Source organism: Amborella trichopoda, chromosome 3 (genome assembly GCF_054954075.1).
Source record: "Amborella trichopoda isolate Santa Cruz 75 chromosome 3, AtrichopodaSantaCruz75HAP2 v2.0, whole genome shotgun sequence".
Classification (NCBI taxonomy): domain Eukaryota; kingdom Viridiplantae; phylum Streptophyta; class Magnoliopsida; order Amborellales; family Amborellaceae; genus Amborella; species Amborella trichopoda.
This window is the reverse complement of record NC_142338.1, coordinates 45,452,343-45,470,835: the sequence shown is the minus strand read 5'-3', so window position 1 is coordinate 45,470,835 and position 18,493 is coordinate 45,452,343. Positions and strand designations below refer to the sequence as shown.

At 35.3% G+C, this 18,493-nt stretch overlaps 1 protein-coding gene across 19 annotated transcripts; it reads right to left on the bottom strand.

The window, feature by feature from the left end:
• Positions 1–323: 323 nt before the first annotated feature.
• LOC18443939 (protein CYCLOPS) lies at positions 324–18,111 on the bottom strand. Of its 19 annotated transcripts, none has more exons than XR_016051296.1 (14): positions 17,609–17,741; positions 15,463–17,435; positions 13,453–13,508; positions 13,183–13,236; positions 10,236–10,376; positions 9,457–9,505; positions 9,291–9,343; positions 8,530–8,570; positions 7,911–8,441; positions 6,989–7,035; positions 6,811–6,859; positions 3,971–4,027; positions 927–1,055; positions 324–706 (listed from the first exon to the last, which is right to left on the bottom strand). XR_016051296.1 is itself a non-coding variant. In XM_088860871.1 (14 exons), the coding sequence occupies exons 2-14, from the start codon at positions 15,703–15,705 to the stop codon at positions 583–585; spliced, it is 1,566 nt and encodes a 521-aa protein (XP_088716997.1). In that variant the 5' UTR covers positions 15,706–15,735; positions 17,609–17,964; the 3' UTR covers positions 324–582. The 19 variants fall into 19 exon arrangements, 15 of the variants coding, with proteins under 15 accessions (XP_088716997.1, XP_088717003.1, XP_088717002.1 ...); XM_088860871.1 differs by having other exon boundaries at positions 3,971–4,019; positions 15,463–15,735; positions 17,609–17,964; XM_088860877.1 differs by having other exon boundaries at positions 3,971–4,019; positions 15,463–15,557; positions 17,609–17,811.
• Between the last annotated feature and the right edge of the window lie 382 nt (positions 18,112–18,493).

Here is an 18,493-nt window from a genome sequence, read left to right as displayed (position 1 = left end):
TCACAGTCTAAAAAATAGGACAAATGTGGGAAGCAATAGAGACCAATCAGGGGTCAAAAAAAGACGGGCCAAGCACATGTGCCTCATCAGGGCGTTGAATCACAGTCTAAGAAATAGGACAAATGTAGGAAGCAATAGAGACCAATCAGGGGTCAAAAAAAGACGGGCCAAGCACATGTGCCTCATCAGGGCCTGAAGTATGGGACCGGTTCAATTTAGGGTAAAGCACTCTCAAAACTTATGCTTGAACCACCATCTACTCTTTTGCCTAAAGTTTAGCTCCAAATAGAGGGTACAATGTAAAAGAGTAAATACACATGATGTTGAAGGTCAATCAGAATCCCATTCACAATATAATGGATACATCCCTCGAGACTTAGTATTTTTTAAGTGCTCTATAAACATTTTATCACTTCTTCCTTTCTTAGAAGCTTTTACGATACTTATATAACATTCTCTCTCTCTGTATGAACTGGAATGAATGAGAATAAATTCATACTTCTATCCAAAGTTTGAGGAACAAGCTGATCTCACAGACCAAAGGCACTTTGATCATGGATCGCAAGATCTCCTTTTTGAGTTTTAGCTCCTTCCTGGTTCTGCGATAATCCTTTCAATCTCTTGTAGAAGGCGCTCTTTTTCATCCATTAAATCCTCATTTTCCTTCTGCAGCTCTTCTATTTGTTTGGTCTGCTCAGAGTCCTTCCTGAGAGAGAGACAGTCATGGAATGCTGCTTCTTCAAAGAACAAAAGACAAGCAATGTAGACTTTGTGCAACATGCGCGTGCACAAACACATCATTTTTTATTTTCAAGAAATGAATCTTCCTGGATGCAAGAATATTCTTTTCTCCATAAGTGGTGTCACCATCCACTCAAGAAACTCTACAGACTAAAGGTGTTACAATTTTGTGATTTGGCAGTTACCTGTTCATAAACGACAAGTTTAATTTGAGGGAGCGAACTTCCTTCTCCAAGTTCTCACAACGCTTCAAAATAGCTTGCATGTCTGATGGAACTGGGGGAATTTGACTTTTTCCCTTTGCCTCTGCCATCCTAAACCACCAAGGGAATTTTTTCAGCACTCTTTTTTAAGTGTAGGTTTTTCCAAATGGAAAAAGATAATTGTGGAACGAAATCAAAGAATATCAATGGTAATGCACATTTCATGAATAAAAAGCAAAAAAAGATAACAAGAGACATGCAAGCTTCCTTACTTTCTTGAATCACCCAAAAATAGTAACCCTGCTAATAAGTTTTAGCCCATCTCTATATTAGTTTGCTAGCAATATTTATGATGTTCGCTTAGTTTGTATATAGTAATATGGTCTATAGTAATCCTGCTATTCAAGCATATACATGTGTATCTGTAAATGTGGGTATAATACATGAGTGTGCGTGTGCGCTCCCACTGGCTTATATTGTACCATAAGCATGTTGGAGCTAGAGGAATCTGTTGGACCCTAAATTTTGCATACATGCTCATCTAATATAAGTGACCAGAATTTAAAAAGAAATATCGAAATTTGAATAGAAAAGGAAGAAAAATAGTCCAAATGCAGGCTATCTTTTAAATTTGAATAGAAATATCAATTATTTTTTAAATTGTTATTTCGTGAGTCAGAGATGGACAACATGTCAGCTCAAAAGAACGCTTCGCTTGTGGACTATGACGTTCAATTATTCAAATATCAGATAGTCACGAAACAGTATTGCGCTGTTTACCTATGAGTGATATTATTGGACAGATATTTTGGTGGGAAATGTTCTTCATTTTAGATAATGAAACATTCCATTACTACCAACCAGCAAAAAGACAACTGCTATTTAATATGCAATTTATGCCAGGAAGGGATGAAACTGGACTAATTCAGAAACATTAGGCAATTTGCTTTTCACAGGCTGATTTTTTTGGTTCCCAGTCCTATTTTATTGGTAACCATAATTGGGGCTGTAGTACTTATTACGAATAGGACTACAAAGGTGAAAAGATAGTGATTCCGACAAAATGCTATCTAGGAGGACTATAATGAGGATGACAACCAAATATCGGATACTAATGTCCTCAAGCAATTCCTTTTCTCAGTAGGGTCTCGCTCGCTGTGGAAATGGAAGAGCCTTGGCTAGTGCGAAGGACGAGGAAAACTTCACCCTGCCTGCCCACCTCTCATCCACATGTTCACAACCACCAACCAGCTCATTCATTCAATAGACTACTGCTTTTATCAGTCTAGGATTGTCATTTGCTTCTTCGAGGATAAGTGCAGAGATTATATTGTATATCTTGAATATTATACATCCAGATTATTGTCCATGTTGTGGTCAGGTGTGGTTTCAGAATATGAGCATGTATGGAGTCTTTTAGAAATTTAGTGAAGGGTAGTATGCTTGTTTTGAATTAGGGAATCATATGTAGATATATCCATGTTTTTAAGGTTAGAAATTAATGACATTCGATATACTTCGCTCAATATATACAAGAGCCTTAAAGTCAAACTACTGATACAAATCAACAACTGATTATCTATCAATATCAACCCTCGCATCATGAAGGACTCATTAATAATGTTAGTATGTTTAGAAAATGCATAACAGAAAGTATCGTTTCCAAGGGGGAGGTACTGGTCTTGACCCAAGGACACATGAGAAACTCTGTTAATGTGCTAAGTAAATTAAAGATCATACAGTCTATGTTTTCTGGTTTCATCATTTTCCAATTGCAGTTCAAATATTTTCCATTGAATTAGTGTCATAAAAATTGTACTGGCCAGTGAACTGGTGAAGGAGCTGGTCCGTTTGAAACCACTTGGACAGTTCTAAACATTTTAAAAAAAATAAATATAAAAGTCAGAGAATTAATTTTCAACAAAAATAAGAGAAAATAAGTTACAAATCTGAAAGAAAAAGGAACCTACGGTTTGGAGCTTACAACTCCAGCGATCATGGTTTTTGAGCTCTAAAGTAGTGGATACGACTAGCAATCTAACACAATAACTTAGTTTTTGTGCTCAAAAGTAGCGAATTAAGACCTCTATCTAAAACAATAAGTGCCTGACAAAGAGACTAAGAAGAAATGAAAAGGGGGGAAAAAATAACTCCAAAATCATGCTAGAGAGTTGAAAAAAAAAGGTTGCAAAAGGAAAGAGAATAGAAAGAAAAACAAGGTAGGGTTTCCATTGAGTCACAATGTGGCTTTAAATTGTGAAGTTTGGCCAAAGCTCAGGAGAGGAGTTAGAGCAAAGAGAAAAACTAGGTCGGTTTTTGGTGAGTGTCAATATGCTTGGCTAACACTGAGAGAGCATATTGCAAATATGGTAGGTGGGTTAAGGTGAAAGATGAAAATAGGGAATAAGCAAAAAGATACTCGAAAGATCCCGCCAAAACTAGGCCGACAGATCCAAATTATGGGACAGAATAAGGTTCAGAGAACCAGCAAAAATGGCTGCTCAGAACAGTTCAACTGGTAAATAGCTGTTTTTGACCAATTTTATGGCCTTTTTGGTTTAATGACGTAACTGGACTGGCCAAGGGTCCAATAGGTGGTTCAACCAGCTGGTCTGGTCCAGTCATGATAACACTGCATTGAATAACATAGATGAGGCTCAGAAGTAATAATACTTTCAACTCTAAAGAAAATTACCAGCCTGAAACGCTTTCCATAGGATTAACATGAGTAGTCCAAAGTTCTCAATTTATAAGTACTCCTTAAACAAACAGCATGATATCAAAAATATTTCCAGATCTTGAGTACTATATTAAAGTACAGAAAAACCAAAAAATCCAGGAGTTATGGAAGTATAGTTTACAGAGCCAGAAATATAAAATCCTCGAGAAAGTAAATTCGTATAAACTTTGCATATAGTGCTAACAAATCAGGAGTATATATTGCTATTTATATGCATGGAAATAACAAAGAATAATAAAAGTACAATAAAAGCAAGTTAAAGAAGCTATGATTCAAAAGTCCTTACTTGCGAGAACGTTCCACCCTGCGCTTCTTTGTTGGGTCCCCCTTGTCCACTGCAGGCCTTCAAGTAGTTAGAGAAAATGCAGCAAGATAAATAATACCACCTTCAAAATTTATCAAAAGAAAGGCTAAAGAATGCAAAATTTGAGGAAGGAACGATGCATGACAGTAGGAGCAGTAGTTGGGGCATCAAAGAGAGAATAGCAGCCCATTAATTTCTAGTAAGAGCGTGAGAATACACAAAGCGAATTAGATTATATCTTCGTCAGTGGTGTTTTACTAGGTTTATTCTGATAACAAGTGTGAATTAGTGATTATTAAGTTTCTCTGGGATTCGTGAATTCCTCCTATCTGTGATTGAAAACTTTTATAAAGAACTTCTGTGACTTTGCATGGTTCCCAAATGTTACTAGTGAAACACCCTGTTTTGAGTGAGAGAGGTCTTGGTTTCAAACCCCTCTTGCAAAATAAGCCGACCTACCAAAAGTAAAGATAACACTGAAAAAAAAAAATTTATTTTCTAAACTTTCCAATTTTCCGATAGATTTCTTTCTTCTTGGAAACTTCACTTCAGCACATGCACGAGCAAGCCAATGAAACAGGTGATGTGTTGGTCAGGAGTGGAACTCCAATGAGACAGACTTCATACATCTGGGATCTGTTTGCTTCCTGTAGCACTTCATACATACTAGTGTTTGCAAACCCGGTGACACAGATCAGGAATTGCCAATCTGGACCTTGAATAGGCTGGGACTGCACCGGTTCTGGGAAGGAAGCGGTCACACCCCCTCCCCAAAAAGACAAAAAACAAACCCAAAAAATATTTTTTACCTTTTTCTTTTAGTTTATCTAATGTTTTCCTGGGCCCCTCCTTCAACACCCACCCCACCCAAATAAACCCCACTTTTTATTTTTTATTTATTAATATTTCTCCATATCACCAAATGGACCAATCCAACATGGATCTGGAGGATGGATGATACACCCCACCAATCTGTGTTTCCAAATATTGATACACACCCAACCATTCTACCATTTCATTTAGCGGTCTAAGTTATTTATTAAAAAATAATCAAACTTGTACTAAATTTATCCAAATTCTCCAAGTTTTCTCCATTCATATTTCTCTTTACATTAAATAGTTGAATCCCAAAGCATTAAGAAAGAACAAATGTGACATTAAACCCATTTATTGTTTTGAAAGAACAATAGAAAACCAGCAGTTTTTCAAATCAATCTCCCAACTAATTAAGTGAACTTACAATAGATTCCATTCTGTAAAGTAGTTCATTCCTTAATTTTGTTTATGTTTCCTCTCTTAGATTTGAGTTATTCCTGTCAGTAAAATCACATCACTATATGTAACTCTGCAATTAACCACTTAGTCTTCAAAGTTCAATACATAAACAGGAATATGATGAAAATCTTTTTATCGATTCCTGATTCTTACAGCAATATGATGAACCCATCGCTACCGATCAACAAAGACCTAAAACGGATAGAGACATAACAGTGCATACAAACTAGTATAACAGCACATACAAACTAGTCCCATTTGTGTATGCATGAAACCAAACACTAGAAATGTGCATTTGCCTCTCAGATGGACTTAGTGCAGGTGCATTCACTCTAGTGTAGCATGAACACTGATACAGGTGTCAATGTCCAATAGGTATTGGGGTATCTAATATGTGGGCTACAAATCCCAGTTCCTCCACACACATCCGTACAATTCTTAAATAGGATATATTGTATGTACTATTTTGCTGTTATATAAATAATGAGTCACTTTTGTAACATCACCATCTAAGAGTGGCCATATTGGACATAACATGTCCAAGGTTCAATCCCCTCTTGGGCATTTAATTTAATAAAAGAGGGAAGCTATACCATTCTTTAAAAATAATAATAATAATAATAATAATAAAATAAAATAAAAAATCAACAACATAGGTACATTGGTTGACGTGGTAGACTCTCTTCTTTGAGACACATCTAGAGTTCTAATCCTCTCAATTTCTTTTTATAAAATAAAAAGAACTGTAGCATCTAGTTCTTATGAATATATATACTGACACTTATCCCGTATGTGTCGGCTATAGTTTTGAGTGACTAGTACATGTTGACACTTGCAGTAGAAGTGTCAGCATTACAAACACAGCATGTCTTTTATCTTTTCAAGGTACATATAAACGATGATGGGTGGTAGATGAGACATTATCACACCCAGCAACCAAATCCTGTTGGGTTTACCTTGAAAAGATAAATACATGCCATGTTTGTAATGCTCACACTTCCACTGCAAGTGTCAACACGTACTAGGCACACAAAACTATAGCTGACACATATGGAATAAGTGTCAGTGCCGTGTCTAGGCATGTCAAAATGTGTCAAAGTGTCGACATATATATCGACATGCAACACAAGTCCCCTGGAGAAGTGTCGAGGTAACACCGATTCACTCTCGTGTTTGATAGTGTCGGAAAGACAAGGAGTTACTATAGCCTAATGGACTATGCAGCACCATTCATTAGAACGACGAGTGGTCCTAGAGAGAGAAATAGGCCAATTATTGGGGTCATATTTTGGTCTGGTGGATCCCACTCTCATCACAGTCTTTTCAATAGACAGTGAAGACACAAGAAACTAAAATTTTTTGTTGTTGTCCTTTTGAATATAGTGTACTTTCCATCGACAACAAATGTTGCGAAACTGATTTTGTCTTTATGCTGCAGAATGGGACAAATCTAGAAGTTCACATGCAAGAAATGAATATTACAAATAGTAAATCAATCAAGGAACACAAGAAGCTATTGCTGGTTATACTAATAAGGCAACAGTTACCTGATCCTCCTGATGTCATGGACCCCATTCGAACAATATGATTTCCTTTCTGTTCAAAAAGGCCATAACATTATGAAGGCATTATGAATCAATACAAATAATTTTAAGACACATTAAAAAAATCTAAGTTATGTTGGTTTTACTCATCTCAGAAGATGTCGACATTAAAAAAATATACCTTGAGATCATCATTTAGATTACTTTCACATGCTCTCTCTCCATAGTCTGTATCGAGGCAAAGGAAATGCCAGATCATTAGTAAGTGCTCAGAATGAATCAGGTTACACTTCACAGAGGCGGTGAAAATGTGTTATTCATAATGCGATGTGCACTGGTTACTGGTAAACAACTGTCCAAGGTTATTTTAGTGGAAATCCAAGAGGAGTTGAGCCGCTCTCTACATTGGCAGCATCTAAATCATGTACTATAGTTCGATAACAATGCTAAAGTCGGTATGCAATAGGATGATATGCAGAAGCACCAAAAGGTTATGTATTAGAGGCCTATTTCACACATGTAGAAGAGAGAGAGAAGAAAATTACTTCCTAAGAAGAACTACAACACAGTATTAAAAAGAAGTTCTAACAAAATAGGAAGCAATATTTACCCAAATAAAAGGAAGCAATAGATATATTTATGGGGAAAATATTGGGGCAGAACCTGGCACACATACATAGATCATGTATGTGGTCAAGAAACTTGAAACATCATGACAGTAACCTAACCCGTTAAAGTTTTAAACGACTATCATACACCTGGTTTAAAACGGTTTTGTCCAATATATTGAACTTAATTCATTTTGAAGGGGAAAACAGAGTCTAAGTACTGTACTAACAATTTAAATTTTTGGTCCACCTCTATGAAATATACCAGTGTTCCAGGTACTATCTGGATATTTTCTGGAATTTCATTAAACAATTGTTGGGAAAACCCTGTAGTGGTGCATTTCAAATTTCAAGCACATTACCGATGTGCTATCAAGAATGTACTTAGGGTCAAGTGAAATTCAAACTGCTTTCATATAGAATAACTATGCTATACAGAATATTGACAAGATGAAATTTATCAAAAAGGTTCACAAACTTTGCACTGCAGCCTACCTCTGGCTTTAGAGCTACATGCTGGACTTCCATTGCCAGCTTGTTTCCTTGAGCTCTCGCATACAGATACTGTTTGCCCTGAATTGGTAGGACCATCACATATTTCGATCCCATTGGAAAGTACAGGAGCAGCAGCTGATGATTCACTTTGTGATGGCTCATGATACAAATTGCCCATTTGGAACTGATTCGTAGGCCCAGAAAAATCTTCTATTTCTAGCCCTAAGGGTCCGTCAATTGTTTGCAAAATCTCAGTGTCATTCACTGGATTAGAGGATGCCACTTGGAAATTTCTTGATGCCTGAGGAACTTGCTTGATTATTGGTTTTTTATCAGAATTCATAGAGCCCGTAACTTCTTGGGCCCCATAAAATCCGAAAGAACTTGGTTCAACCGTTTCCTTGATGATCTGGTTACTCTTCATCTTCTTGCGTTCTATGGTACCCTTTAACATACTAACTACAGAAGAGACTGCATCTACAGTAGCCATTGATGATGATGCAAAAGGTGGCCATTGGCTGGACCCTTCACCTGTCAAAATTCAATACAGAGAACCCACTCAAATCATGTATCATGCTGTTAGCTCCTTGTTCTTGTGCATTTTGCAAGGCTTCCATACCTGATGGCACCTGGACACCTTGCATAGCAGCATATCGCCTCCTGCAAACCATGGCAGGATCTTTTCTTTTCAAAACCGTAAATTTAAGAGAATTGTCAATAAAAAGATTTAAATATGAGTTTTTGAATATATTTGGAAGCTCCAAAATTCAATGCTTTCCAAATTCAAAAAGATGTTATGAATGGATGATCAACAAAATCACTGTCATTAAAATGAGAGAGGCAAATGGTCAAAATGAGCACCAATCTAATTTGAACCAGCCAATTCACTGGTACATTCTGGTTCCAACTGACCTTCCATACTAAGACAATAGGTACGTTCCAGTAATCACCATTCGCTTTTCTTTTTTCATTTATTAGTTTATTGCGATTTATCAGTTTTCACCATTTCCAAAAAGGTAAACCTGAACTTAGAATTTTTGCTCTAGCAAACCATATTCATTGTAATTTGAACAGTCATTTTGATGAAATGAATAAGATATGAACTTTGATTAGTATATAGGTCATTAGCTGGAGAAGCATGGATCTTTATTGAGCAACACCGCACCCGCACTCTAGCTATTGCATTCTTGCCAATATGTACCCAAAAATATCTCAGTAGTACTTATTATGTTGATTGGTAATGATTGCATTAAATCAATTCAAATTACAAACGGCCTTATTAATTTAATTAAACCATTTCCTATTTTCACAGTTTATAAAGACATTTAGTTTTACAACATAATGAATGGATCAAAATATTTATAGGAAAGAGTATCTTACCGCAGTTCTGAGGATCTACTTCTTGTCATTGGATGAGAACTTTCAAGCCATGCCTAAATATAAAGTGAGACACCAGATGATATAATATTTTATCATTGTCCCCCATGGCACATTGCTTAGCAATGCTTTGCTGTAATATGTAAGATGATTGAAACTAACATCATACCTTAGCTAGATACAAATTGCTTGCCAGTAGCCCTTTATCTGCTCCATTCCTGATAAAAATGAAGTGCAAAATAAGTCCAAAAAATAATAAAAGGAGCTCATAACATTCCACTTAACTGAAAAGATAAGTCTCCGACAATCAGAGGGAGGCAACAAGGAGGCTGAACCTGTCACAAAGTTTGATCTTCCAAAAAATTTAAAAAAAAATTATGAATGTCAATTTTCCTCCATTTCTTACTCTTCAATTATAGTTTCCAGAAGTTCTTTACAAATTATAAATGCAACTTTTAAGCAGAAAAAACTTCAGCATGTGACCCCTGACCAGTAAGACGTAGACTTTTGTTACTTATTTTGCTAATTTAAGATCACACAACAACTAACAACTTCCACCCTGCTGTTAGAACACCACCACCCCAACCACACCTGTCTCCTACAAAAGTATGTTCAACAGATAGAATAACTGTGAACCGGGATATACATTTGAGGAAACAATTAGATTATGTTATTTTCCCAATCGTAAATCAGACACCATGGTGATCTCTTTCTATAGCACAATTACTCTAAGAAGTACCTCTTTTCACATTAGTATTTACGCTTGATAAATGATATCATTAAAGATATTCATCTGAAAGGATTCCGAGTACAGTGACGATTACATTCACATGCAAAAGATATTATTAATAACAACTATGACATTAAAATACTCAATTGTAACGTAGTCTACTCCCCTAGCAACCAAAAGAAGGTCAGAAAAAAAAGTCCAAGGATGTAGTACTGTACTTATTTGTACGTTGATTGACGTCACCGAAAAGATCACCAGAAATGGAAGTATTTGTTTGCAATAAGCGCTCGTTGTTGCTAGTGTTTTGCACGGTACCTCCATGTGGTTGATTAGACAAACCAGCAAGCTCTGTTGAAATCCTGCAATTCAATAGCCAAATGTCACTTTTTTATAGATGCTTACAGGTGTGAAAGAAAATAAAAACATTCACAACCTATAAAAACAAACACAAAAAGAGCAAAAGCCTTCAAATAGTAGTCCAGCATTTATCATGTGGCACGCAAAATGGCTTCTCTCTCTCTATCAGCACATAATGCAAAATGGTTTCTATCTCTCTATCAACATATACGCATACATACGTATGTATATGTTTTTCTTTTAAGCTCTATGGTAATCACATGATTACTCTAAGAATAGCAGGAACTGTGTATTGATGTCTTAATATTAGATAAATTGGGTTTGTACTGATAAAGGTAGGACAACATACATATATATAATACTTTTAGTTCTAGGGTGATCACATTAGTAATCCCAGGAGAATAGTAGGAATTATGTATTGATATCTCACTAAAAAATAGATATATTGGAAGATGTATTTCCAAAAAAGGTTGGACTACTAATGCAAAGTAATCACCAATACCAAATGGAAAAAATATTACATCTTAAAACATGGGCTCTCTCTTAATGAAGATGATCCTCAAACCCTCACTTTGGATTTGTTTGAACTTCAAAATTTAAACTGTCTCACAAAGATGTATTGAGAATTTTTTTCAAAAAATGCAACTCGCCCACTTTGAGATGGCATGGCCGTTAAGTGCTTCGGTTCGATTACTGAAAGCAAGGAAAGAATGAAGGAAATTGTCTAAAAATGGTCAAAGAAATTGTTTTTAAGCAAAATTTTATGTCCATAAAATAATGCTTAATTGGGATCTTATCCAAGAAAACTAAGAACACCCCTATAAATTCGAACAATCTGAAGAGATTCTTTTTTTTTAATTTGTTAACTATAATGTGGAGAGATGTTTCATGATTTAATTTCAAAGGTAGTTTATAATGATGGGAAGACCATTAAAACTTGCGTAGTTCGATATATATATATATATATGGGTGAAAATGAACAGTGTTTTCGCTCATAAGCTCATCACCATCCGAAAAAATCGCGCGGTTTTTCGACCTCCACAGTCCGTGGCGGCACCGTAACAGAAATACTAGGTCCATGGTAGTCAAAAAATTCACGCAAAACCGCAACGGACAGTGCCGTCAGTTTCATGTCTGTTCAATTAACCGCTACGGACATAGCAAATCTGTGGCTGTGGCGAAACACTGCAATATTTTGCCTATAGGCATTTTTTAGGTTTTTCTTTTATATATATATATATATATATATATAGAGAGAGAGAGAGAGAGAGAGAGAGAGAGAGAGAAATAAAAGTTTATATAGAGCAGAGGCTCTAAACAATCAAATTAGACCGACCTCAAAAATTCCATTAGAAGAGATTGCTTTGATGCCCAAATATCCTCAAATTGATCATCTCAACATCAAGATGTATGGGCAAGAGAAAAAAATGGATTTCAAATTTTGGAAATAGTACATCTTATAATGCATTTTTGGACCGTCAATTTTCAAAACTTTCAAGTTTTCATAGATCTGCTCAATCTACACTATTTTATAATTTTTAAATTTTATAATTCAAAATGAGTATATTTTAGGCTATCACAAAGATTTCCAATACTGAAATGACATTTCTTGACAATATTTGAAGGTACGCTTTACTTTGATTGTTTAGAATCTTGGCTCTATACAAACCGCATGTATATATATAGGAAGATACTACAAAACTCCTATAGGCAAAAATGAACAGTGATTTCACCTACCCTCATCGCTGTCCAAAGTTCATCGCACGGTCACGATTGTCAAGTAGTGTTTCATTTTTCATTTTTTTCTACAAATTGGAATGACCTGAAATTTGGAGCGTATGTTCACCAAAAATTGGCAAATCTATGAAAAATATCAAAAAAATATTTTACATGAAAAAATGGCCAAAATACCCCAAAAATATTTGGGGGGTATTTCGGTCAATTTTTTTTTTTATGAATTATTTTTTTATATTTTTATTAGGTGCGCCTCACTAAGATATTCATATGTTCCAAATTTCAAGTCATTCCAATCTGTAGAAAAAAAATGAAAAATGAAACACTACTAGACAGTCTTGACTATGCGATGAACTTTGGACGGTGATGAGAATAGGCAAAATCACTATTCATTTTTGCCTATAGGCATTGGGAAGACTTTTCCATATATATATATATATAAATGACCTTGTGAGACCCTCCCACACCCATGTGTGTAGGACTCCAAAGGATCACCATTAAATTTAGCACAGATCTCTAGAAAAGTCAAGTCCCACACCCATGTGATAACTTTACTAGAGATCTATGCCAAATTTAATGGTGATTATTTGGGGTCCCATACACTTGGGTATGGGAGGGTCTCATAGGATCATTACTCATATATATATATATATATAGGGAAATGACTTTGTGAGACCCTCCTACACTCATGTGTATAGGACTCCAAAGGATCACCATTAAATTTGGCACAGATCTCTAGAAAAGTTAAGTCCCACACCCATGTGATAACTTTTCTACAGATCTGTGCCAAATTTAATGGTGATCCTTTGGAGTCCTACACACATGGGTGTGGGAGGGTCTCATAAGGTCATTTCCCTATATATATATATATATATATATATATATATATATAAGCTTGACACCCTTATGCATTAATTTGACACCATCAAGATGTAATTTGTAAGCTCATTTCATAAAATAAGATGAGATTTTCTCACGCAACCATACAATGCATCTACTTAATCAAATGATGAGAAACAAAGTATACTGATTTGCTAATATAATTAAGGGAAAGTATAGAATGAGACCATGTACCTTTGATACAAGGTGGTCACATTAATCTTGACCATTGGATGTGAAATTGAGTGGCTGCAATTATTCCATTAATCAAGCTCAAACTTCAAAAGAAATTTTCTCAAACTTTGTGACATATCCAAGCTTTCAAATTTCACATCAAATGGTTGTAAAGAATTGTGACCACTTTGTATCAAAGGTAAATGGTCTCACTGTATACAATCCAAATAATTAAAAGAAAACAAGTAAGAGAATCTCATAATGTAGCACAAGTCTTCAGTATCATATTACCTTCGAGAAGCTTGTCGAGTGCGGTGCGCTATGCTAGCAGAACCATATCCATGATGCTGCAAAGACAGACATGCAAAAATGGAAAATAAACCAAAGAGTGTCGATATTGTATAGCAGAAATGCATGGCATCTTTAATATATCAATAATAGCACTAAACAAGATTCTTGCAAATAAATACTTGTATATTCAACCAAAACACATTCTTCAAATATCACAAATCAGCAAAAAAAATATTCTCATACATACTCTCTCACTCAATAGTTTCATTTATGAAAAAAGAAAACTCTACAAAGTTTCCCAATACCTGTTTTGGTCAGGGAAACAACAAGGAAAATAACAAAGGCATCAGCATGAAAGGAATATTGCATCATCTAACAAATATATACTTTAAAAGCAAAATTACTTGCAACACATTTGAGTGGAGAAATCCCTTGAAGAGCAAGATATCCCCTCTTCCACAACTTCCCCTATCTTGACACTTGCTAACTCAGTCTCCCAAAACAAAATTGTAGATAAGATATAATGTCCTACAGGCGGTTCTCACCCTTCTCTCTCTTTATAAGCACCACAGCTCTCCACACAGATGTGTAACGTTGTAACACACAGGTCCAAAGATCCAAAGATACTTTTATTTTCATGCCTACGTAATACGTGCATTTTCACATATTTACATGCATCTATGTGTGCGTGCACACATGCGCAAATGTGTGTCTATGCTATTGCTTTCTGCGGGATCCTTACTGATATGCTGCCATGACCAGGACCAAAAAAGAGACATCTCAATACATGGAAAGTTCTATGATTACCCATTACACCGATAGAAAGAGATAGTAACTAGCCTCATGGGGCAGGTCTTGCTACTTGTGAGGATGAGAGATCTATTTTGAAACCAGTTTCCATTAAGTGCCTAAATATGATGGTTTGAGCCTTGGCACCTTCTCAAAAGACAAAATAAGGATGCGGTTTGCATAAGGTTGCAACCTTAAACAATCCAATTAAAGCTCACCTCTAAATTTTGTCATAAACGTAATTTTGATATCAAAAATTCTTTGGATGACTCGATAATCTATTTTCATCGCTAATTATAAAATTTTCAACTCTAAAAATAGTTCAAATCAAGTAGATTTATAAACACATCAAAATCTTGAAAATGAACGGTTTAGATAATGTGTTGCAAGATACACTATTTTACAAACTCGAAATGTTTTTCTTTTCATATTCACACATCTCGATGTCGAGATGATCAATTAGAGGGTTTTCCAACATCTAAACAACCTTTTATGATGAATTTTTTAGGTGCATCTTTAATTCTACATTTTAAGGTTGCAACCTTATATAAATTTTTTCCAATGAGAAAAGGTAGTGGAGCTTTACTCGGAGATAAGGAATGTCATGCATATTGCTCAGGTCAATTGACATCAGAGGAGGTAACCAGAGGTTAGTATTGGGGAATTGTAGAAGGTGCAGATTCTTGTTATATTGGAGGATTGGGATGGCTTTCAAGAAACAGTTTCCAAAAGTTAGAACGTAGTACCTAAATTTAGGACAAAGTGGAGGAGACTTTTATTGATGCATATTGAAGCCAGAAATTAGAAATTTTGAATTGGATCAAATATGACTGGAGGACTTACTTTTGTCTCTCTCCGCAACAATAGGGATAAGCTCAAAAATTGTGCTCCCCAATGCTCTGAACTTAGGGAATAGAACTTTTGACTTTGGTCAAATATCATCTCAGCTATCATTAGTAAGCCAAAAGAAAAGCATAGGCACTCATATCAAAAAAGTACGTAGGATTAAAGTTTCTCAACCTAGATAAGAACATTTAGGTCAGCAGGCTCGTCATAGCCTTCTTTGAAACATGGAAGAATTACAAGTATGAATTACCAAAGATTCTGTCATTCTGACTATAGGTACGAGTATTTCAGTATTTCAATATATGATACTGAAGCAATAAAAGAAACCACAAGTTGGAAACTTTGGATGATATATTACATAGCATAAATTCTTGCCTCTGCACTTTGAAGCCAGCTGTTGAAGAGTTCTTCGCTATCTCCCCTGAATGACTGAGATAGGGTCCTGAAACCCATATTCTCCATGTTTGGGGCTGCTGCACCAATTGAACTGTCCATCAATGACTTCAAAAACATTTCTTCACTTGAATTCCTATAGAAAGTGGAATATTCCCTGTTTGAGCCGTCCATTTCCAAGCCATTCTTCTCCATATTGTTTCTTGGAGAAGACTTAGACCACATCGGATATTGATGGACACCATCATCAGGCTTCTGAAGAGAATCATTGGCGGCATGTTTTTCACTTTCATTTTGAATCATATTATATACAATCTCTATATTCTCAGAGAGATATGTTAAGTGAAAGGACTCTAGCTTCCACAGAAACTAATTGACAAAGACTCAATACAAATGAAGCTGTACAAACTAAATACAACCCAGAAAATTAAACCATCAATCCATCACAATGGATGAAAAGAAGTGGTATATTTAAACAAGACTGATAGACAAAAAACCAGCTAAGTTCAGGTTATGCTTCTGGCATGAGTGAAAATATGTGAAGTCAGAAAACCAGCAATTGAACTATAATAAAACTGAACTAATATTACAAGCCGGATGATTAAAAAATATCCTAAAAGAAAAAGAAACAAAGAAAGAGAGAGAAACTGGTAGCTTAGTTAAGAGATTAACAAACTGCAAGAGATAAAGAAACTAGAGATAAAGCAATTGGCTACTTCACTCAAAAGCTAGATGACCATAGAACAAACAAAAACAGAGGGGGTAAGAGGTGAATATTTCCTCTCCTGAAAGCTTCAAACTTCTAATATGGTTACAAATTTTCTGAGAGTTAATGAAAACTTGCAGATAAAGGAAAACATTACGTGTCCCAATCTTTTTTCAATTTGAAATTCCTATGAGCATTTTTTACTCATTTGACAAGAGTAATTGCCAGAAATCAACCAAAGACAGAAAGAAAGAGGGGAAGGAAAAGTTCACCAAAATACCAAAAAGTCAAAACAAATTGGAGACCTAATTTAAAAGATTAATCACTGAGAGAAAGACAGACAGAGAGAGAGGAAGAGAGAACACCAGCTCAACTATGATCAAAATCAAAATGCCCAAATACAACGTTAGAGAAAGACATAATTTATCATAATAGACTAAATTCAACTGCAAAAAGGGAAGATTCCTGAATTGATGCCCTAATTCCCCATTCCATACTCAAGAGAAATTTAAAATATATTTTGTCTGAAACCAAATACTAAACACTATCATAAAAATGAGCCCTATTTGCATGTTTATATTGTACAAATAAGGTTTTTGCATGTTTATATTGTACAAATACTAAAAAATACATTGCAACAAACTAAAAAAGAAATTAAAGTATTTATGTACATGTTGCAATAAAATAGTACCAATAAAATAATAAAAATAGAAGGCATAGCCAACCCAATTAGTTGGGAAAAGGCTTTGATGAAAAATAGAAGGAATCCATTCTCATAATCCTTCTTAGATTCTCAAGCTAAAGACCAAATACAACGTTAGAGAAAGACATAATTTATCATAATAGACTAAATTCAACTGCAAAAAGGGAAGATTCCTGAATTGATGCCCTAATTCCCCATTCCATACTCAAGAGAAATTTAAAATATATTTTGTCTGAAACCAAATACTAAACACTATCATAAAATGAGCCCTATTTGCATGTTTATATTGTACAAATAAGGTTTTTGCATGTTTATATTGTACAAATACTAAAAAATACTTTGCAACAAATTAAAAAACAAATTAAAGTATTTATGTACATGTTGCAATAAAATAATAACAATAAAATAATAAAAATAGAAGGCATAGCCGACCCAATTAATTGGGAAAAGGCTTTGATGAAAAATAGAAGGAATCCATTCTCATAATCCTCCTTAGATTCTCAAGCTAGCATTTGGCTGTTTCTTCATAGACAGTTCCTAAAAACACTGAAAAACCAAAGATTTTTAGGTATTGGCTTTGCAAAGTGAATTAAATTCAATACTGAATATTTAATTTCTTTAAAAAATGAAACCACTATTTAACGAGTTAGAAATTGGAATTGAACAGTGAAATCCAAAATTTAAAATGATGAGTTGGAATAAAAAAAGATTAGGGTTACCTGGGGATGGGGATGGGGAAGCGGCGAGTGACGCCAGCCATGAAGGGAAGCTTCGGGCTGAAAGCTACCAGCTCAATTTTTAAAAATTTGAGGAGTTATTATATTGAATATCCTTACAGTTTTTCCGAATTACGATGAGATCCTTCTGATTTTGGCGGGAATGACAAGGAGATCGTTACAATGTTTGAAAGCGGCTGTGTCATAGCTGAGCGAGACGGCCTGGTCAGTTTTTTGTTTTGTAATGACAGGAAAAATGGCGTTTTACCGAAAATGTCACGTTTTAGGCGGGATCAGGACTGGGTGAGCCTGGCCCTAGCCGGACCTGGGTGGGCCGACCAGAGCCTGCTCCCAACTGGTCATTTGGATCAGGCCTAATACACATAAAGAAGAAAAAGAAGAAAACAAGTTAATAAAAATGGGCTTGCATCTGGCCCTAGCCCAGGCCCGACCTTTCCTCGGACCTGAATCTATCTTGGGCTTGGACCCTAGTTTTTTAGACTCGTGTTGTCAACCCCATTGTTGGCCCAACCCATTTTATTTTAACATTATGGTTTAGTACCCTTTTTTTTTTTTGTTTTTTTTTCCTTTTACCAACTTGGCCCGAGTCAAGGTTTTTATTTAGGGCAAGCTTTTATGCTTCTCCCCAGAGGATAAAACTTTTATACTTCCTCTTATCCAACCCTTCATTTTTAATGGAGGGCTAAGATTGCCCCAATCACAATGTCACGTCTTTACACTATTTTATTTTTAATGTTTTCTCTATAAATTATTTTGACATCAAATTTGGATGTCCAATCTTCTATTTAACTCGCACTAGTGGAAAATATAAAAAATTATATTTTAAAAAAATAAAATGACCAAAATACCCCTAAAAGTTTAAAGGGG